Source organism: Vidua macroura, chromosome 11, assembly GCF_024509145.1.
Source record: "Vidua macroura isolate BioBank_ID:100142 chromosome 11, ASM2450914v1, whole genome shotgun sequence".
In the NCBI taxonomy this organism is placed as follows: domain Eukaryota; kingdom Metazoa; phylum Chordata; class Aves; order Passeriformes; family Viduidae; genus Vidua; species Vidua macroura.
The window spans coordinates 3,630,000-3,652,765 of record NC_071581.1 but is presented as its reverse complement, the minus strand read 5'-3'; the positions used below and the strand labels follow the sequence as shown (position 1 = coordinate 3,652,765).

The 22,766-nt window shown below is 39.4% G+C and overlaps 1 protein-coding gene across 4 annotated transcripts in view; it reads right to left on the bottom strand.

Moving 5' to 3' along the window:
- PEPD (peptidase D) overlaps positions 1-22,766 on the bottom strand; it is a 219,500-nt gene that overhangs the window by 117,516 nt on the left and 79,218 nt on the right. For 3 of the 4 annotated variants that reach the window (XM_053987235.1, XM_053987233.1, XM_053987236.1), the window contains exons 2-6: positions 21,347-21,530; positions 19,997-20,124; positions 4,331-4,394; positions 2,283-2,330; positions 586-647 (exon numbers count right to left, since the gene is read on the bottom strand). In XM_053987235.1, the coding sequence (XP_053843210.1) occupies positions 586-647; positions 2,283-2,330; positions 4,331-4,394; positions 19,997-20,124; positions 21,347-21,530 (486 nt within the window). Of the gene's footprint in view, positions 1-585; positions 648-2,282; positions 2,331-4,330; positions 4,395-19,996; positions 20,125-21,346; positions 21,531-22,766 lie in introns of those variants that run through there. The other variant, XM_053987237.1, reaches the window with a different exon arrangement.

Sequence of the window (22,766 nt, the reverse complement as noted above, 5' to 3'; positions counted from 1 at the left end):
ATGTATTTCTATTTACTGCCCTTTCAAAATACTGCATGCAGGAAGACATTTTCACCTCACTAGTAGCCAAACTTCGTAAAAAGACAGCACCAAGGGACACTAAAAGCTCACATCTAGACAGAGAAATGATTATTCCTTTTTTATGTGATTTGTGAATTTATTTTACACTGTAACATTTTTTCAGAAGACTGTGCATTACCAAAATCCATTAATAATGTACAAGGAACTTAGTAAGAGAAAGAGGCTACTCTTAAAGATTAATTTTTCTTCAACCTGAAAAACAAATATTCCATTCCCAAAAGTGGAAATGGATATATGAGGATGGGTCTATTTGGTTTTAAATAGCCACAGTATAAACACAGACAAAGAGAAAATCTGGATTAACTTAGATGCAAGAGAGATTTCAAAAAAAAAACCCAATTGTATTTCAAGTCATTAGAAACATGTATCAAAACTTCTTTATTTGGCATCTGATCTGCCATTCAACATCCTTTCATCAAGAAAAAACGTAATTTAATTTGAAATTTAAAATGAATTCAACATAACCATGTAACAATTAATGTACAAAAAAGCTGTGTCACTTACTGGCTGATCCCCTCAAAGGAAGCTTCTTTGGAGACATTTCCACTATCAGTATTAACACCACGCTGGGAGAAAAAAGATTAAAAAGGACTGTGATTCTGAGCCAAACACGTGTATTTAAAATTTAAATCATGGGGAGAACTTGATTGCAGTAAGTATTTGGGAAAACTTACACATAAGTTTACCTGAATCACTATAAATAAAATCCCCCAGCTGTTTGTTCAAACACAGTTCAATATAAGAAATAATTAGTTCCATAGGAGAGCAGCACAGAACTCAGGTCAGGATGTGCTGCTTAGGAACAAGACAAGCTTTGATTTCTAATGCCCTTATGTCTTGAGAGAGGTGTGAGACCTATAATATAATTATACAGGGCAAGAGAATGAAAAATAGGCAAAGTTTCTTCCAAAGTAATTTAATATTAAAATAAATTGTTATGCCCTGCCTTGGCAATGTTACTATTTAAATTTGCTTGCTGCTCCCCTACAGCTTTCCATTCAAGCAAGAGTATTTTGGCTGCCACACAGCAGATGAACACTTCTGACATGTGCCTGGGGAACCCTGCAGAGCAGCAGTTCTGGAATGAGACCACAGGAGGAGAGGACCAGGTTTCCATTCAGCAGCAGACAGAGAAGTGCTCTTCCCTTCTCTGAATACTTCACAACAGTGGGAGGAATGTGAAAGCACCACAGCACCCTCCTCTCAGCCACAAATTATATGAAAATTCCTGATTACAACAGGATGCTCCCAGAGTGATAACTACTCAACAACTCTATGTGAAGAAATGCACAGTAAGAAGCACAAGATAGTCAAACATTCCATTTCTCTCATTTCTCTTAAAGAACATGAAATTAAGCCATAGGGGCATCTTTTAAGAGTATATGTGTGTATACAAATATAAGTGAAAGAAAGACTGAAAACTATTTAGGGTCTCTGTTCCTAATGAATAAAGAATTCAGATCTGAGGCCATGTAACTTTCTAAGGAAGGATTTTTTTGTTATGATTTCTGTCTGGTCTCTATCATGGGGAAACAAGAAGTCCAGGAGCTGCAACTGCATCTGCTGTAAGGGAAAGCTCAGAGTCAGCAAATATTTTTTATAAATATTAGAGACAATAAAACACATAGTTGGAGTTTACAAAACACCTGTAAAGCAGGGGAGCTTTTGGGAGAGAGGTGATGGGAAGGAGAAACTTGCAGTCTTCACCTCCACTCATTCATGCTTCTTCCCAAGAAATAAGCAAGCACCATTCATAATACTTAGCAAGCATTTGATATTGCCTCACTCCTCCCAGAAGCAGTTCTTACTAAACCACTCTATGCAGAAAAAGTATTCCCTGAATCCTTGTGGGATTCCCACAGAAAGGCCCAAACATGCTCATGATATGGCCAGAACAGCATGAAAGGAAAAAGGAGTTTGGAGTCAGTGAAGGTAGGCTGGAAGCCATCGTGGTCGATAGGCTTGTCATGTTTTACCAGAAAACCAATAGAGCTTTTGGCAGACAGAATGCAGATGGGATGAGGCCTGAGGCTACAAATCTTGAAACCATAGGGGCGCCAGAAGACTAGATTGTTCTACTCAGGTGACCTCCAATTTGGTGTAAGATGGGGAGGAAAAAATAGAGAATGACAGTGCAAAGAAATGCTGCATAAATTGGTATCCTTATTGAAGAAATGTAGTACTTTCCAAATATGACTTACCAAAGTGAGAAGTACAGCAGGTTTCTTCGAAGCCAATACACTGGATATCTAAAAAGAGGGTTTAGATTACTGTTATTTGTCTTTTTTTTTTTTCTTCCATATAACCACATTGATACCAATTTCATCAATATTCACTGTACATAAAGTAAATGAGCTGCAAAGACAAAAATGTTCCTCTGCTACCTTTCAGATATTGTAGCATTACCTGAGACATGCAACAAAAGACAGCAGAATGCAAAATATTGACAGTAATCAAGTTCATTGTGTCCTTTAAAGACATAAATACCAATTATAACTCATGTCTATTGTCATCATTAGGAAGACACAACATAGGAGCAAAAAAGTTGTAATGTCACACAGAAATAAGGAACATCAGGGTGCTCTATTCTGCACATATTTGCATTAATTTCATTATGTTACAATGTGCTAAATGCTTAGCTAAGAATATTTACTGTTATTCTCACTGGGTCACTTCTAATGACCAATCCTTTTATTAGGCTCCTTCAGCCTCCTTCAAACATTCACAAACTGAGAACAAAATCACTGGACTTGCAGAGTGCTGGGCTTTCAGAGCAGCTGCAGAAGGGTGGGTGCTAAATTACACATATCTTGAGGCATTGAACACATGACATAGCTTCATGGAGCAATATTCTATCAACTTTAAACCACCTTAATAGTACACTACTAACATTAACAAAAGAAAGTATATGGCAGTGAAGCTCAAAAAATGAATTCCACCCTTTATTTATTTTCATTTTTTAATCCCATGAAATATCAGGATAACACAATTATACACATTGGTCATTCACTGATGTAAAGCTATTCTATAAAAAAAGGCCCCTGGTGTCCTGATGGTGGAAAACCAATTCCTTGGCAAAAAGGCAAGAGCTGAAGGAACCATTAAGAGCTGAACAGTTATGCTGCAAGCTTCAACAGCTTCCCACTTCAATACATGCAGTCCAGGTCAAAAGCAGCCTTGATTTTTAAATTTATTTACTGGTTCACATAAAGAGCTCTTTTTCCCATCAATGAAATTTTTAAGCAGTAAAAAAGCAGAAAATAGAACTGCAATAAAGACATTTGTTGACAGAAAGTGACCCAAAATGATTAAGGTGAATTTGATTTTTAAAAATAAAACATGTATTTGCCACTTGCAATTTTCACCATCAGACAGATGAGCACTGGAGCACCTGAACACTACAAGACTCACACAATCAACCTCTCCACAGCTCCCTCCCCTCCCAGCTTCTGACATACAGATCAAACCTTACTTTATTGCTGGACTCATTATGAAAATTAAATGAAACCTCCTCACAGCTGATGAGAGCAAAACTTTTGGTCTAGAGAGTCAGAGTTAGTGCTCTATGGGAACAGAAGAATCAGAGGAGTCTTCTTCAAGCTGCTCTCCATGAAAGTCACACACAGGGCTTGGCAGGAATAGTGTCCTCACCTGCTGGGCCTTCCTGCCACAGAAACCATTGCTGGCCAGGTGCACAAGTGTACAAACAGCTGCTCAGAAATTAAATCAGAAACCTAACTAAGCAAGGCACACTTGCACCCAGAAATGTGAATATATTTGCTTATTCAAGTAATAGGATGATTCTGTAGAAAATAAGAGTGAGGGAGGCAGCCTTTCCCAACAGCTTTTTGGAGGCATAAAATGAATGTAGGCTCCTAAGTCTGAGCTAGGACTTGGAACCTCCTTGACAGCAATCTCCACAAATCTCCAAGGCATTCAAAAAAAATGTATTTAGCAACATGTTTTAGTTGGGTAAAGCCACACACGGACAGGTCTCATCATGCACAGGACACATTTATGAGACTGCCTTTGGACTAAGAACTATGTTCAGATCAAAAGAGCAGCCTTAAAAAAAATTTACAAGTGCTTTGTAAGATAAAATTACATTTTCCAGTAACAGGGAAGGGAGAGAAGATCCCACCAAGTCAGGAGACATGCAGTAAGAAGGGGACTAAAATTAAGCAAAGTCATTGCCACTCATTGATTTTGTATTCACAGAAAAAAATATTCAGAGACACAGCCAACTCACCTCAGTCACATAGTGGGCTTCATCCACAGCATATTTGTTCTTGAAAAATTCAGGGGGATGAATCCTTTGGAAAACAACAAAAAGAAATATTTGGGTTTAGCTTTGCTCTTACATTTAATAAGGCCACAGACAAAGAAATAATATTCTTTACTATCACAACAATAGAATCAGATATGAGGAATGTTTTACTAATCTTATCTTTATTTCTCAAAATAGGAGATTACACAGAAAGTTGCCACAGCTACAAAAATCAGTGTGCTTTAATCCAGTCCATGCTGATAGCACGGTCTCCTTAGAACAAAAGTGGTTTTTTCCCATTCTATGCAAGACAGTTTTGTTAGGGACTTTTGCCATGCCACTTATACAAAACTTTCCAACTCATCAAACTTTGGAAGGATGTGGAAATAACAAAAGACCAGCCTGCCCTGTGTTACATTCAAAGAGTGAATAAAACATTCATTTTTTTACCCTGGTAACCATCTAGCAGACTGAGGGTTATTAAGACATGGGCTCTGCTGTCTCTATTCCTCAGGACACCAGAGATCCACAATAGAGTGGGCAACTTTACAGCTCCATGTTCAAAACTAAATCTCTTCTACTCTTTTCTCCTGATATCCAGCCAGAGACATTTTTCTAAAGGCAAGAAGAATGTGAAGGATCTGCTTGTAGTCAGTCCCTCCAGGGCTCTCCTGCTGTCTTTTGTACCAGTGGCTGTACTGTTGATCATTCCTTCGCTGTATGGTAGCAGACAGTTATTCAGGAGACTTCAGTCTCTGATTAAAATCTCCATGTCCCCTACACTGAAATCCTGAAAATGTGATCTCAAAATAATAAAATCACCCAGTTTATATCCTTCCACGAAAAAAACATTTCTTTACTTTCAGAGTAAATAAAGTGGGAGGAAAAGCCCCATGCCTGGTGCTGGAGCTTGGAGGATCCTGTGCATTTTGCTTCCTGAGCAACAGTGGGAGAGCAAGAGGTGTGGGCAGGACCAAAGCTTCAGCTACATAAACATTACACAACAAAAGCACAAAACCATTTGGGGAAAGAATAAATGAGGCTGGAGGCCAAAGGGCATTTCTAACCCTTGCAGAGAGGACCATCAGAAGTGGGGGGCAAACAGCACCTCGAGGAGCTGCTCCACACCACAGGCACGTGCCAGAGCTGCTGGCAGTACCAGGAGGCTGCAGCACTGCCTAATGTCCATTTTTTTATCTTGTGTGCTTCTTTATCACTTGCATTTCTTCATGCTTCAAACAGTACTGGGCTGTGACACGAACAACATGAAACCGTTTATGGTGTTCTCAAGCAGAAAATCACTGATTTAAAAAAATTTATTATCTGTGAAAGTACTACTCAAAAGTAACACAAAACTATCTCATTTTATGTTCCCTTTTGCAATACTCCTTGTGTTGACTCTTCCTATCAGTGACAGGTATTTCTAAGCAATTACCATTTATCTTTTCTCCTTGGCTTATCTCACATAAAATTTTTAAAAAACCCACTATATCCTCTAATCTTTATATACCCTCTATATTATAGTAGCCTTACCTCCAACTTTTGCATACTCAGTTTCTCCTACAAGCATCTCCTTAATTCTTCCTGCATTCCTCACACACTTAAGTATTTTAATAATCCAGAAACATGATGAACAGATTTAGCACCTTCCAGTTGTGTTCTCTTTTATAGTTTTAACCAATTCATCTGGTATCAGAAGAATCCCAGCTGTAAAACTAATGTATGGCCAATGGTAATTTATGGTAATGTATGCTCTTTAGAGCAATACATCCAAAGCACCTTTTTAAATTGTTTAAATCAAAGAACTATTTATTGTAAAGTAAATATTTCATAGAAGTATACCCACAAGTGTGCTGGATTTTATTCACTTCATTTAATGCAGTTAAAGTAAGAATAGGTCTCATTTTCCATCACTCCAATAAGAAAATTTATTTCCTTTCACAAGCTCTTTCTCAACTTTTTTGTTCTTGTTGTTGCTAGTTGCCTCCTATAATTGTGTAGCCTACAGCACACAGCTACTAATCTAATTCTTTGGTTATGGTTAATATTAATCTGTTCCAGCTTTAATCCCTCCAACATCTCTTTTCATGTACACTATGACTCTTTTGAGGAACAAAAGTGGCTCATCATTCTTTCAAGGCTGAGGAATTTTTCTCTTAGAGAAAGAGAATAGCAGCTTCCCACAATCCTCCATCCTCTCCCTCAGTTGTTAAACTAGGTCATCTTTGAGATACTTTTGCCTTCATCACACCTAATGACAAGCTGCCACGATTCCCAGATGTGTACCTCCCTGCTCATCTTCCTCTTGCTATCTCAAAAGTTAGCAAGACTCTTAGCACAAACTTGAGAGCCAGACTTCTCAGCTCCTCTCTGAAGCGCTCACAGCTCTGCCTCACTTCTTTTATACAGTCATTTAGCACCTCCAACTAGATGGAAAAATAAATTCATATACACTTCCCACAAACTACCATCCCACAGGAGCTCCAGTGATGAAACTGCCTCTCCCACTGGGAAGATTTCGAAGACCAACTCTTTTGCAGAACCATAGAGGTGCAAGGAAAAAGTGAACATGAAGTCCATATTAGAGCCAAAAAATGCTATGCTGTCACATATAGAAAAGCAGTATAGAAAGCAACCAAAGGTCAGGGAGAAGGAGAAGCAAGAGAAGCAAAGCAGGCCAAGGGAGGCAATTCTGGGCCTCTGCCCCGCTCAGGTGAGATCCCGTCTGCAGAGCTGCCCCAGCCCTGGGGCCCTGGGGAACACCTGGAGCTGCTGGAGAGAGTCCAAAGGAGGCACCAGGATGATCAGAGGAATGGAGCAGCTCTGCTGGGAGGAAAGGCTGGGAGAGCTGAGATTGTTCAGCCTGGAAAAGAAAAGCTTCAGGGTGACCTAACTGTGACCTTTCCAGTACCTGAAGAAGCTGACAGGAAAGGTGGAGAGAGACTATTTACAAGGGATTGACAGGACAAGGGGAAATGGGTTCAAACTGACAGAGGGAGGGTTATGGGATACTGGGAAGAAATTCCTCCCTGTGAGGGTGGGCAGGCCCTGGCACAGGGTGCCCAGAGAAGCTGGGGCTGCCCCTGGATCCCTGGCAGTGCCCAAGGCCAGGCTGGATGGGGCTCTGAGCAACCTGGGATAATGGAAGGTGTCCCTGCCCATGGTGGGAGGTTGGAACTTGATGATCTCTAAGGTCCTATCCAACTCAGGCCATTCAGTGATTCTGTCATCCTCAATGGTACATTTCCATATTCTCTGTACTCTCTTCCATTTTTCCCCCAGTTTAGCAGGGCTCAATGAAAGATAATTATGCACAACATGGTAGTTACTGTAAAAAGTACTAGTGCAGAGTTCCTGAGCAGATATAGGGCTCAGTACCCATTTTTATCCAATTTGAATGCAAAACAGGCTAAAGCTAGCACTGATCACAATTGCCACAGGGTATCTTTCACGAAATGCTCACTTGGCATAACGAAAATCAGAAGTTTCATTCAGTTATCATCATTTCAAGTACATCTGATACTTCCCAGGGATGAGGAGTACTTCTCTCTACAAATGACTCTCAAGAAGCTAGAGTAAGTTAACTGGTTACAACTTTTAGGTTTGGCTTTGTCATTTGTAATGCTGCTATGGGATGCCAGTTTTAGAATTCTGATTAATCACTGCAGAGACTATGTGCAAAAAACCCCACAGCAAGCCATAAATTAATGAGAAGGATTACCCAAGTGGAAGATATGATCCCAGATATTATTGAATCATGCCTATTTACTTATAAAAAATAAACCCTAACCCTTTTGTAAACAGATGCGAACAGAAGCAATGACCTAATTTTTACAGGTCTAAGGAAGGGGCTTGGGGTGTGCAAAATTGTTTAGATTCCCTGACAACACAACTTGGCAAAAACCCAAAGAGAATAAAAGATCAGCACTAAAAAGGCTCAATATCCTTCCCCTATAGTTTTATAACTCCAGCCAAGCAAATACCAGTGTTAATTAGAATTGTCAATAGTTAACTTCCAGAATAACAGGAATTATCTTTTTCTCTTACAGTGGAAATAAGCAACTCCAAACTCCTGGCCAAGCATCTAGGCAAAAATCTGGCATCTCAGAGTTCATGGCCATCAGAAAGAAAACATAAGAGTCCTGCACTGATATTAATTTACATGAGTATGATCCTAGTTTTTCTCATTTTCAGCCACAAAGAATGCCTTAAAGAAGAGACTTCTCTAGTTCACCACTTACAATTAATCCCAATTTCCGGTGAAAAATCTTGAGTTATTTTGAGTTAAACATTAAGCTGTTTACTTTCTGCTGATGCTTCCCATGAAACTCCTCTCTCTGCCATGTTTTTCTGCCCCATCTAGATCACCTACTTGGTTTCTTACCCTCAAGAGGATTGGGAAATGCTGAAGATGGCCTAAAGATGTGAAGGTATATTTTAAGAAGATTTGAATTCTTATACACTGTCTTATTTTAACAGCTCTGATTTTATTTAAGCACCAAATATTGGAGATTCATCCCTCAATGATAACAAGTGACAACTTTATTTTAAACAAAATGCTACTCAGGTAGCAATGGAAAAAAAGAGGTGGGGGAGCAGCAGCAAAACTTTCACTGTAAAAATCCAGTGCGAAACATTAAGTCAGAGAGTAAATTAATACCTTACAGTAACTATACTTCACTTCTCTAACACACATTTATCAAACACAAAAACCACCAGCAAAAGCGTAAGGGAGCATAGTATTAAAAACTAGTAATCAAAGATCCCAGTGAGTTACTCATCTTAGTGAAAAAATCCAAGTTTATTCTAAACTTTTCCATTTGGTTTTACTAAATTCACATGGTACATGATGGCATGTTTAAAAACCAAGATGCTTCATCAAATCACAACCAAATCACACCAGTTCAGATTTTGCCAGACCACATTATTAGGATTGACTCCACTTTGATGTGATCCTTAAACTGGAATATAACACTGACTCCTCTGTTTATCCATCAGTAAGATGAACAGCTATGACAGTTCTGTATATCTATAAATATGCCAAGAATTTATTTTAAAGCTTTTACATATTTGGACAAAATTCAAATCACAATTTCTTTGCAGCAGTTTATCAACCATGTTGTGTTTCCATTTTAAACCAAATAAAAACTTGGTCTCATTGTCTAAAAATATTTTAAACCTCTTGTTCATTACATTGCACAAGAATTCATAACACAAATCTTAAGAGATCTGTACAAATTTGACATTACTGTAAGAATTCCATTAAGCAACATTTCTTTGTATGCTAAAGGACTCTGGAGCAATAGCCTTGTAATACTAACATGATAAAAAGTGTTCTGGTTTTCAGAACTGTATTCAGAAGAGAGGTAAAATGAGATGGATCTAAATCACACATGCCAAAGAAAAACTGTGAACAGAATTTATAACAGCTGATAGCTATTCCTGAAAGAAACACATCTAAGCCACTTGCTAATATATTTGCAGCTTAATTGCTGCTATACATTTTTATGTATGTGCTTTCATTTGCATCTAAACATTCATCCAAACTTCAATATATTTAACATTTATTCCTAAAGGCTGCTTGGTATTTCTATGTTTCAATGCTTCTAGGCCAGATTTTCAGTTTTTAGAGTGGATCAGGTCTAAAATGAAATTCAGCTTTTCCTGAAGTAGCCCAATTTAGCTTTTTTCCAACATTTCAGTTGGAGTTCCTAGTTCAAGATTAGTTATCTCACTGCATAGTCTAGAATGTAGAATATTCACGTAGGAAAAAAGCATTCCAAATGGTATGTTCACTGTGAATATTAAACAAATTATACACCTTTAATGTTAAGACTGGAATTGTTTCAGAGAATCCCTTAAGTCCTCACATCTGGCCTTGTTTGTGTTTTGCAGCTATTGTGGAAGAAGGGTGCCTTACTTCACTGTTACATATAAAAATAAAGCAATAGGTGCAGCCTACCATAAGCACCAACATGATGTAACTGCTCTTCTGCAAAATTAAATATTAATTTAATATCAAATGGCACAGACAACAAAGCAGTGTGCTGGATGGCTGACCACACATGCTATCACTGAATGTATAGCAGGGCAAATAATGGGAATTACCTATATTTCTAATCACTGTATCTGGCTCTAGCAAGAAAAAACAAAACAAAACAAAAAAACCCCAACCAACCAGCAAAACTCAACAGCATTAATTTAATGTATTTTTAAAAAAGGAGCTGTAGGAATCTCAAAATAACCAGTCAACAACCATTTTGAGGAATTCCTACTATGTCAAGGAAGAAGACAGTAAGTACTGACAGAAAGCAACATGCTGAAGACTGTCCTACAATTAAAATACAGATCCACAAGTCTTATTGTCTTAGAGCTACAGCTCCTGGTAGATATCAGAAAGTGATGTTTACACAAGCAGTAATTAAAAGTAAGGATTAACACAGTTGGAACAATAGAATAGACCAATAACGAAGACTTCTACACAATAATGTTCAGGGTACAGTACTCTCCTCATAGGTTCTACAAGTTTTAGTGCCTCAAGTACATGAAAAATTCTCCAAGCTTGTATCACAAAATCGGGAGAGGATGATTTGTGATGCAGTGAGACAGAAAGGCTAAAACTAGTGAACTTCACATTAAAGCTTTCTGCTTCTTCCATTCAACCCTGACTTCCATATTCAGAGTAACAGATATAAACCACCACTTTATGGCAAAATCACTTTGTCTTGAGCAAATTAAATGCCTACATTATCCTGCAGGTAGCACCTGCACGTGGCACTGCAGCACACACATACAGCATGAAATACATTACATTTTTCCTCACTTAAATGAGGGAAAGCACATGCACAAGGAGACAATTGGACAAGCATAATCTTTAGCACTTGAAGTTCTACACAGTCAACAACTCATTTCTCAGTCCTTGCTAGAATGAGCTTAAAGCAGAGTATAAATTTCAGAGAGACTGCAAACACAAGGGTAACAACCTTGGCAAAATTTAAAGCAGAAGAATAGAAATACATCATGATATGTAGAGCTGAAAGAGAAGGGATGCAAAAGCAATGTTTTAATGCTGTCAAGAGATTCACCAATAAACTCCCTTCTCATTACAATATCATCAAGTTAACAGATGGTAAAGCATTAACCAAACAAGAGGGTGTCAAGAACTGCTAGGAAGAACAACACAGCACACTTTAAAAGATACCAGCAGATGTTCCTGATTTTGTCCAAAAAAGTGCCATCACCTTTATATCCAAAAGGAATTCACTATTTCAAACAAGAAGATTAAAAGGCATCAAGCTAGATTTAAAACAAAACAGTACTAATGGGCTTGCTGGTATCACAGGCAGACTCCAACAATGTTTTGACTACCTTAATGGTACTCCCTTTCCACAGCTCTCAAGATTACTGCTACACCCTTTGAAAGACAAAACTACCTGCACACATGTAAACTCAGACTCCCTGCTCCTTTTGATACAGTCTGCAGCAAGATGGATTCTGAGAAAATAATGGACTTTAAAAGAAATCAAGATTAAGATGACAACTCAAGCTGATCTGACTGGGAAGCAAGCAGGATTGTAAGTGAAGCCCCATCTGTCTGAGGGGCAGAACAGCAGAGTTCACAAGCATGAAGGTGGACAGAAGCTGCTGGGTATGCAATACTGGACTTCCCAGTGCTATACACATCATGCAAAATCAGAATAAGTAGGAGCAGCAATACAGGCCATTGGACTTAGGAAATCAGAAATCAAGTTTTTAGGAGAATCTCACAGTAAGTCCTAGCAAAAGCCAAACACTGACCTCCCTACTTCATCCACTTCAAGTATACAGTCTCACTGCTCCTGCTTAGCTATTCCCACCACAGGCATTTCCAAAAGATGAACAGGTCTTTAGACTTTCTATAAATTCTACCTCAAGCAACAGCGTCTCAATTAGACATTTTAAGAGCTACCCAACAAAAACACAGAAAACTTGCAACTGGTAACCTTTGCTTTATTCCTCTCTGCAAATAAAATTCTTCCTTGGAGTCAAGGGCTCTATACAGAAAGAACTGTGACTAAGGAAATGTTTACACACTGAAATCCCCAAAAGATTTCTTGTAGCATTAAACTGATGACATATACTCATTAGAAAGCTCTCTTCTCAAAAAAAAGAGCGTAAAAATTATAGTGGTTAAGGTATTAAGTGTAATTTCTAGGTCACTATATACACTAAGTGTTTCACTCAAACACTGGTCTCAATTCATGCTCCTTAACAAAAGAAGTTATATTCCAAATCTGCCAATAGCAGATGCTCTGCTTGTACTCTGGAAAAACATCAAGATGGGGAGGGAGGGGGAAACAAGCAATATTTAATATCTCACACATAAAAGCACCATAGCAAGCTCTGGAATGTGAGTAGCATGTCTCACATCTCCCATATTAAATTGGTAACAGAACGAGACAAAGCAGCACTGATTTTTACAGCAGCATTAGATGACCTGAACAGCTTTGAAGGAAAGGGATGATAACATTCGCATTTCACAACTTGTAAGGAAAGCCAAACCACAAAGAAATTAAATGAACTTGACACAACAACTCAATGGGCACAAAGAAAAGACAGAAGCTACCTTTTCACACAGTACACTATCCAGGACATCATACTGCCCTGCCAGACAAAGAAGCATCTGGTGTTCCCAGCACTTGCTCTGACTGCCAGGGCTCCAGCAAGGGGTACACAGCAGTAAAACACATTCTGCCTGCTTTACACTCACATTTAACTTTTAAGAAGCATTAAATTTAATGATACACTTCCCTAGCATATTTTAGCAGACCAGTTGGGTTTGTTTTTCCTTTTTTTGTTTCTCAAGAGAGACCACACTGTTTCAGAGAGTCCTTCCTGAGCATACAGACAGGTCACAGGGAATAAAAAAACCTAAGGAAAACAGTTAGCATCAAGAGCTAAGAATGTGGAATTTCAGAAGTGCAAGAATACAGGAACTAATGTAGGTATTTCACTTGAGGTTTTGTTCACTGAAGGACCTTCCCAAATGCAGGGCAAAAAGAAGCAGAGCTCTGCCCTCAGGCCGGGCAGTGGCACAGCAGGAGGCAGTGTGGAGGTGCAGAGCCTTGCTGGAGCACTGCTGGCAAACCCCCATGGACACTTCTTTTGCTGCAGTTCACCTTCCTACCAGCAGAAGCCAAGTCTTTGTAGAAAAAACACATGGCACGCCTGATAAAAAAAGAAAAGCTTGGCTTCTCTGATATTTCAAAATGTTATCGGGAGTTTATATCACTGAACTCAGTACTGCTGGTAGCACATTACATAAAGTATAAAATAAGAAATGCCGTGTGGGGGTTGTCAACATTCCCTGCCACACCACTGAAATGAGACGTGCTATCTCAATCTGTGGTTTGAAGCCACATCCGGATATTAAAAAACTCTGGTGCAGCATCATCCAACAGATTTGCTTAGTGCTGTTTTTTTTCTCAAAACGCCTGAATCAAAAAGAGGAGGGGAAAAAGAAGCACTTTAATGCTTACAAAATCACCAACTGGAGCATTCACTTAAAGGTGTATGCTGGCAGAGACGCCAATCAGTGGATGGATACAAATTGCTATTATGGTTTCAAGCCTTCTCAACAAGAAACTCAAGCTGTTTAAGAAAGCTGTAAGAAAGCAAAGATTTATAAAAATAAGTACTGAAGTAAAAGTCATAAATACAATACACATTCATCCCAGACCAAGCAAGGTTGTGGACAATGAGAACACTAGGAAAACTGAACATTTAAGAAGTCTGAGTATTTGAGCAGTGCTTTAGAGAAAACAATTGCCAGTGACGTGGCAAAGCAATCTAGACATGAATTATTCTGAAAAAGTAATTTTTATCCACAGATAAAATGAGGCAGCTGGCACATGGGCATCTCATGAGGTTTAACACAAACAAGTGCTAGAGCTGCATCTGTGTTGGGGCAACCCTCAGGATCAATCCAGGCTGGGAATGAACAAGTCAAGGGCAGCTCTGGGAGAGCCCTGGGGGAGCCGCGGGGCAGAGCCGGCCCTGCCCGGCCCCGAGAGCCGCCAGCCCAACCCTGCCCTGGGCTGGGCCCGGCCCGGGCAGCAGGGGAGGGGATTGTGCCCCTCTGCCCTCAGCTGAGAGCCACCTGCAGAGCTGCCCCAGCCTGGCCAGCACAGGAGGGACCTGGGGCTGCTGCACAGAGCCCAGAGGAGGCTCCAGGAGGAGCAGAGGGATGGGAAAACTGGGATTGTTCAGCCTGGAAAAGAGAAGTTTCAGGGTGACCGCACTGCAGCCTTCCAGTGCCTGAAGGAGCCAAAAAGAAAGAGGGAGAAAGTCTATTTTTAAAGAGCCTGGAGTGACAGGACAAGGGGGAATAGCTTCAAACTAAAACGGAGCAGGTTTAGATTATATATTAGAAATAATTTTTTCTTGTGAAGGTGCTGAGTTCCTGGCACAGGATGCCCAGAGAAGCTGTGGCTGTCTCACCCCTGCAAGTGCTCAAGGCCAGGTTGGACGGGGCTTGGAGCAGCCTGGGAGAATGGAAGGTGTCCCTGCCCATGGTGGGAGGTTGGAATTTGATGATCTTTAAAGTCCCTTCCAACTCAGGCCATTCTATGATTCTATGAAATACAATAATAAATGAATGGGGGACAAGGAATGGAAATCACTGTACCAGGGAGAGAACTGGAATCATGGAAAATAAGCACCCTGGGGGATGGCACAAGTAAGTCTTGTCAATCAAAAGCACCCAGCTTTATCGTGCAGTTTTGAAAGGATCAGATGAAGGGCAAAGCAACAGATGTACTACATGAATAATAGTAAAATATTTCACAAAAAAACTTTCTCAGGACTGCTACTCTCCAAAATCAACTCAAATTGGCTTGGACAGAAACACTACAATGTAACCTGAAACTCATGACTCATAATAAGAAACTCATGACTCATAATAAGAAAACAGAAAAGCCTAAAGCAGAAAATAAAAACAAATAAATAGATAAAAAGATGAGCATTCCTCAGGCTGGGAAACCCTCCAACTGCCACACTGGAAAGTGCTGTGTCAATTTAGACTAATGTTCCCAGAAGTTAAAGCAATAAACAGAAATGGACTGCAAGTCTTGATTAGTGGGATACTGCAAAGATTGAAATTAGTTCTGACACTACTCAGAAGCAGAACTGAGTATGTTTGAGATCCACAGAGAACATTTCCAGATGGTAACAAACTTTGCAGATAAGTTGCAATGCCAATTGGTACAAAACTGTAATAAGATGACCTAAAGTGATTAAAACCTGGCGTGTTTTTAAAACAGCAAAATAAAGATTCAGTAGGTATTGGGAAGTGAAAACTGCAGTAAAAGATCAAACTGAGAGACACAGAAAAAGAGAAGCATAAAGAGAGCATTTTAGAGAAAAAATGACAATAAAAAATAGTAGGAGATGGCAGATCAGTTCTGAAGATAAAACCAAGAGACACACAGTTTTGGAGCAGGCTATGGAGAAAAGGACCTGTATGCTCCACATTAATAAAACTCCTGTAGAAGATGCCCTTCATTCCTGCAAAATGTACATTAAGAAGTGCAATTAAGAAAATCTGGAGTTCTTTCCCTATAACCTGCACACACACTCTACTCCCTTCCCAAAGAGCTGTCCCCACTGTCAGCTTCCCTTCCACACACCTTGCCCTCTGCTTGCCAGAACAAGAGTAATTCATGCACCAGAATCCATCACCATCATACAGTCAAACATACCATGCTGTGCACAATTTAATACAGCAATTATTCAAAATACAAATGCCACAAAATCTCACCAATCTCCATTTAGAAGAGAACAAGAAACCAATTTCTTAACTTCTGATTTTCATGGTCCCAAAAAGTCTATAAGAAAAAACAGGTAAAAGCCCACACAGACTGAGAGGCTTTCTTGTACTGATCTGATCCTTTCAAAAGTTATATCCCTTCCTTTCTTGTATCTAATCCTTTCAAAAGTGTTAAGGGGAAAAAAAGCAAACAAACAAAAAACTCCCAACAATATACTTCTGCAGTTTTTTCAAAAGGCAGTAAAACTACTCAGCTTTGCTGATGTCAGTCAAGTGTAATCACCAAAACCAAAGGTTGATTTTGGTTGCAATCTACTTGAAATTTATGACAATGTTTTAAAGAGCTTCCTCATTAGGTCACTGAGAAATAACTAACATTTGCAAAGCATTTCACTGTGCTTTATTACAGCTCCAAGCACTAATCCAAGGTTCAACTTTGAACACACAGATAGCTTTCAATCAAATCCATGGAAAAACATTACTTAGAGTGAGTGAATTTAGAGTGAGTGCAATTAAGTGAGTGCAACTAAAGTCAGATTAAATCTGCAATGCTTACCTGTCATCCAGCAGAGTTTCAGAGAAAACATAGGAAATTGCACCATTAATTGGGCACCACAGCACCATTTTATTTTTCTGAACGAGTAATACATTTAATATATGTTTCTAAAGTTAGAGCATGAAAGAGTTAAATACCTTTTGTCTTCCATTAAAAACACTCTATGTGGCAAGGCTATTAAGTCATTCTGGCATGCTCTCCACATAAAGCAGCTGCTGTACAGTATGTTTTACTTTATGAAATATCTTTAATCAGCACACTGACTAGTTCTGTCATTTATAATTAAGGAGGTAAATGGCAGGTGCAGCATTAATTAGCAAAACTGAAGTCTTTGTGAAGTCATGCAGTCATACCAACTCAATGCTTTCTAGGAACAGAAATGATGGCTAACAGCTTTGTTGCACCAGAAACTTGATTAGGTAAGACTGTGCCAAGAAAGAGGGACATTTACAAAACATTTACACTTCTGAAGACTTTACTATCCTATATTACCAGAATAATTTCTAAACCTCGTCCTTCTAAATTTAAAAACAGAAAAATATTCAGGAGCAGAAAAGCCACCCACTAAGCTCAGAGTCATTCTCAGAGTCTGTGTTTCTGCCTTACAAATGACAGAGGGACAGGGGCAGAGGTACAGGTCAAGAAACAGGCAAAGTGGTTCTCTTACTTGAAAAGGTTTTTCCAGCCAACAACGAAGAAATTGGCTGGCCCAACATCTGGAGAAATGCCCACAGCCATAATTTAAAAACAGAGCAGTGTTGTTCTGATCACTTCCGTGAACGTAGGAGCACCAGTCCTGCAATTACCTTCATAACAATTCTGCAACTGCCGCCTTAAGAGACTTTTGGAGTTTTTTGGAGAAGGTCCATAGTCCGAGAGCTAAACTAAATCTCTCCTTCCTTTTAAAACTGCAGAGGTTATTTTGGCTTGAAGGGCTTCTGAAAGGTAGCCTTACAACTATTTTTACACATCTTCAGAGCACACACATTCAGCATGAAGTCCTGATCCCTAACACCTCCAAAGCAGCGGTCACCCTCAACACCCGTACTGCTTAGTGCTGGGTTGTGGGTGACCCCAGCCCAGAGTGGAGCATCCCCCCCTCCATGCCCATCTGCTCTGCAGAGTCCCCAGGCACCACCTCAGCATGCAGCACCAACCATCAAAACAAGTGCAGTGGTGAGGCTGGAAAAATCACAGTGCTCATGGTCTCATCTGTAAATGTACGGTGTGCTGATCTCCAAGCAAACACCTCAGGGACTGCTCTGGCTTTGGCCAAACTAAGCCTGCAGTCTGAATGGAGTCAGGAAGCCCCATTTTTGTATTGCTTCAAGGCAAAAAGATTAACCCTTCTGAATGACACATTATCCACACTATGCTTCAAAAGCAACTCAAATGTGTTCTTCAGTGAAGTGAAGGCACAACACTACATCCAATGATACATTTAGTAATACAGCAGTGGTAAAATTGTAGTAAAGAGCTATTTGCATTAATTTTAAGAGAATCTTTGTATTTCTGCCCAAATTCACATGTGTCTTAAATAGAAAGCAGAATAAACACCAGGCAAAACAACTCCACCCTATGCTACAAACTAGCAGACCAGCTGCAGACCTCTGTATGATCCCAATCCCTCAAATACCACACAAAGCAGTACACTGATTTGTGCTTCACTGATGTGAAACGACTGTTTCTCCAGTGGGCAGATAGTGCCTTCCATGGGCCCAGAAGTAAGCACTTCCAAGGCAAACTATAGTAATAAACTGCAGTGGATGGAAGGCATGTTTACTTGTGTTTTTCTTTCAGTGCTAATTTTGAGTTAAAATTGAATCTTCTGGGAAGGAACACAATCCCCAGCTGTGAGCAGTACCCACTGCCAACCAACTTATGAAGCAGAACCGCTACTGACTCACAAATGAGTTATTCACCCATCCTCCTCCTGACAAGCAGAAAAAGTACATGACCACAGCTGACAGAAGAGAAAACAAGATTCAAACAGAGGGATTCAGGAAGGGTAAGGAGAAGAATTTAGAAAACAACAAAGACCATTTGTTATACTCTGCAAGAAGACACAAACAATGACAATAAACCACTTTGAACTAGACTTAATTAATTCTGTAAATGGACAGATAACAAGTGCTGCACAAACAAATCAAATAGGCCAATAGTTATAAGCACCACAATATTCTGTTTGAGAGTGCAAAATGAAATGCTGGAATTTCAATAATATTTTTAAGCTTTCTTAGACACAATTAGTGTGGGTATGAAACTGTTTTGAACTAGTAGAAGAGAACCTAAGGATAGGAAAAAACTTTGTCTATAAGTGGGAACAGATTTCTGAGAGTACACATGGGGGGATTACAGAACCTGCCCTCCCAGACAGGTGTGGCTCACAGCTAAAATATTTCAGACAACAGTAGGCAGATTTTTATGCCATCACAATTTCAGTCCCCAGACAGGTCTAAGACAGTGAAATTCATATAAACTCTCTGAGAAGACAGCAGCCATGCCCTGCCATATGGTCTGACACAGTTCAGCACATGGGATCAGTTACAACTGTTTTCCTTTTCCCAAAATTAGCATTAAAATATAAGTGATAGCTTCAATTAGAAGTGAAGCAGCTTGTCAAAAGATTAAATTAGAAGCAATCCAATGTTCTGAGTCAATGTAGATGATACAAAAATTTACAAAAATTGGTAGATGGTATAAATACAATTAAGACTGAGAAAATAAATGAACACATAAATAAATTAATTCTTCCACTACTGTGACATTGTGCAGTATTTACTACCAAGGTGGATGGAGAGAGGTTTATGGCACACTCATAGAATGGCATTAAATTCACATTTTCTTGTGTGTGAGCTCGTTTTAAAAAAGCCTGTCAGAGGCTAAACTACCTTATGCCATTCAGAAAGCTTCATTAGCTAAGGCTGCTGCAAACTGGCGAAGCATCTTGAAAAAGCCTGCTTTATTGTTGAACTTGCTTGGGCTTAACACAGGTAGTGACTTTTTCTTATGTTTCACCTTCCTCTCAGAGCCACCATGAGATTCATGGGTTCCAATGCTAAGGGTACTGTGTTCCAGATGGTGGTGGATCATTTCCTATCACATGACCAATATCAACTGATCATGTTTTGTATCTCTGTTTGTATATATCACTCTATGTATATATCATTCCCAGGGCATGATTTGGTGGAATCTGATTAAATGACACAACACTGGAGCTCTACAGGCAGTTACATTATATAAAGTACTTGGATACACCAGAATGCAGTTAAAAGATAGGTCTTACTTTCCCATCCAAACAGCATAGCTTTCAGGGAGTTGTGGAACAAAAAGTATAGATCTTCCAGTATCAACATCTACTGCTCCAAAGCAGCCTGCTTCAGTTACTCCAAAAGTCCAGTGAAAGTAAGATTCCTAGGTTAAAACAAAATATATTCTTAGAAGAAAGACCTCACTTCTACCAGCTCTAAAAATACACTACAGTACATATTAATTCCTGTTTCCACATATTTCGAAGAGGTCTCTTGCTTTTGGAGCAGGAGAAGTAGTTTAGGTCTAAACCTTTTCAGACTGCTTAGTTTTAGGTTAGAATAATACAAATCCCTTTGCTGGCAACTGGAAAGGATCAGAGATTAATAAACTACCATAAAGAGTTAACTCAGCACAATAAACAGACACTACACATTAAAATACATTCTTCTAATCTAGAATATGGGAATGTATTATCAGGGAGAAACAATCACCTCACAAGAGACAAGGCAAAAGCAGAGTGCAGCTTCATTGGGTTGTAGAGTACTGAAGTGAAACCAACCTTTCCCAGAGAAGAGGAAGCTGAACTAGGAACAGCCCTTAGCCAAGAGTTATTTTAGAACAAGCAAGCAAACAACAAAACACCTAACAATACAAGATTTAATTTTGATAAGGACAGACATATGGTCTAGTACCCTGCAAGGTGCATCTCCTCTAAAACCAGATTAATAACGACATTAGGATACGTGCTATCTAAATTAGAATTTACTGTATTTGTTTCTTCATAACATACAACAGCTCAATTAAATTCTCAAAACAAAGTGCTGCAGAAACCATGCAGGGTATGGGATATGCATAATTTGAGTTCTTTTACCCCAACATCCCCAGAAAGTGTTAAGTCCTATTTGTGACAGAAGAACACATGGGTACTTAAGGAAGAGTCTAACTTAAGAAGACAAATGCTGTAAATTCCAAGATATTGGCTGCTGTTTTATAAAACCATGAAATATACTTTTCTATTAATTAATTCAGCTTAAGTCTGCTGTAATATGTTTTATTACACAAAGAAGGTTGTTTTTTGGGTCACAGACAAGGCTGAAAAAATGAAGAAATATTCCACTGCTGTCTACAAGATTAGATTCAAACACTGATGAGCAGTAAGGCCTTGAACAGGTTTAGGCCCTTTAAAACAGATAATGAGCCTGCACTAAAGCACTGAAATTGAGAGCAACTCAAAGCTGAAGAAGCAATGTTATAAAGAAGCCAATTTATTTAAGTGAAGCAAGATAATGCACATCTGAGAGATAGAGAAAATAATTTAAAATCATTTAAAAATTCAAGCAGTCGAAGGGAGTTTCTAAATTTGAAGTTTTGATTCAGCTCTTACCTGGCGAAACACAATACCAGTATCAGTACAGTATCTCTGGGTTTCTTCTCCACCCTGCAGCAGAACAATTGAATTCTTCTGGACATCCTTATTCTGCCTCAGGCGTTCACACAGTCGTCTTCTGTTCAAGGCAAAGAGCGCTACAGGCACTTTCAAAGTCTCATTCCCCAGCCAAAAGGAGGGTCTAGAAGAGATTTTTTCAATTGACAATTAATGGCAAAGATAGTGTTTAGCACAATTTAGATGCACAGTGCTCATTAGTTTAATTCAACTCTACTAACAAGAGGCTCATCACTCCTGGGGAAGAGATGTACACACACACACTGCTCTCAAGCAAGCATCAAGCATTGCTCACACAAGTACCACAGGAAAGAGGTGGAAACAGCAGAGAAGGCTGGCTGCAGCTCCAGCCCACAGCACATCCCTCATCACATCCCTTTGGGTAAGGCAACACGAAGTGACTACAGCCCGTGTCAGCTGAGGAGGAGCAAAGCAGGAGGGAAGAAAATTAGTTCTGAGGTGCTGAAAACAGAAGTGGAAGTTTACAGTAAGTCTAGCAAACTTCAGCAAGTCCTTCTGGGAAACAGGGAGTGGAGAGAAAAGATGATGGACAGCAGACACAGGACAACAGCATTTCCCACACTCACACAGGATGTGCTAATCTCTTTTCTATGTATGTACATTTATTCTTGAACACACACAAGCAGCGTCAGCCGGTGACTGAACTCAAACACGTGGCCACAGCAGCACATATTGGGTACCACCACTTGTCCCTAAGGCCACACAAATGTGCTGAGACAGCCCAGACAGCCTCTGAAAGATTGTACTCAACAGAGCTGCAACTGTGAGGATACAGTTTAAAAGCTGAGAGCTCGCTCTTACCAAGTAATTTTAGATGTTGTAAGTACCTCAAGAATATGTGGCTGATTCATTCACATTTGTTGCAGGTCTGTAAGTGCACCTTTTGGAGATTTACCAGTAGAAACACTATAGCTTTTCTAGGATATGGAGCAGAGGGAAGAGTTTAACCAGATGATACGAGAAGAATCTAAAAGCAGTTTGTTTTGGGGGTGTTTTTTAATGCTTAATAGAGCAAAGCTATGCTTTGGAGCTTCAGTATTAGAGATGATCAATAAAATTTATCCATAAAATCCTATTATTTAAGTCCAATTTGTCCCCCCACCTCAGCTTCTCCAAGACTGACAGGATGGTCACTTTCTATCAGCTATGCTTTACAGGAGATGCCAGAAAGGTGCAGTTACCTTGTTACTATGTTAAGATGACAAGAAATGAACCAACCACAAAAGTACTTAACCTCAGAGGTGCAAAGCTCCACATCTTAATTATTATATAGCTTTCATAGGCAATCTGAAAGGTAACCTTTGATTTATAGCTGCATAACCTCCTTAAAAGACTCTAT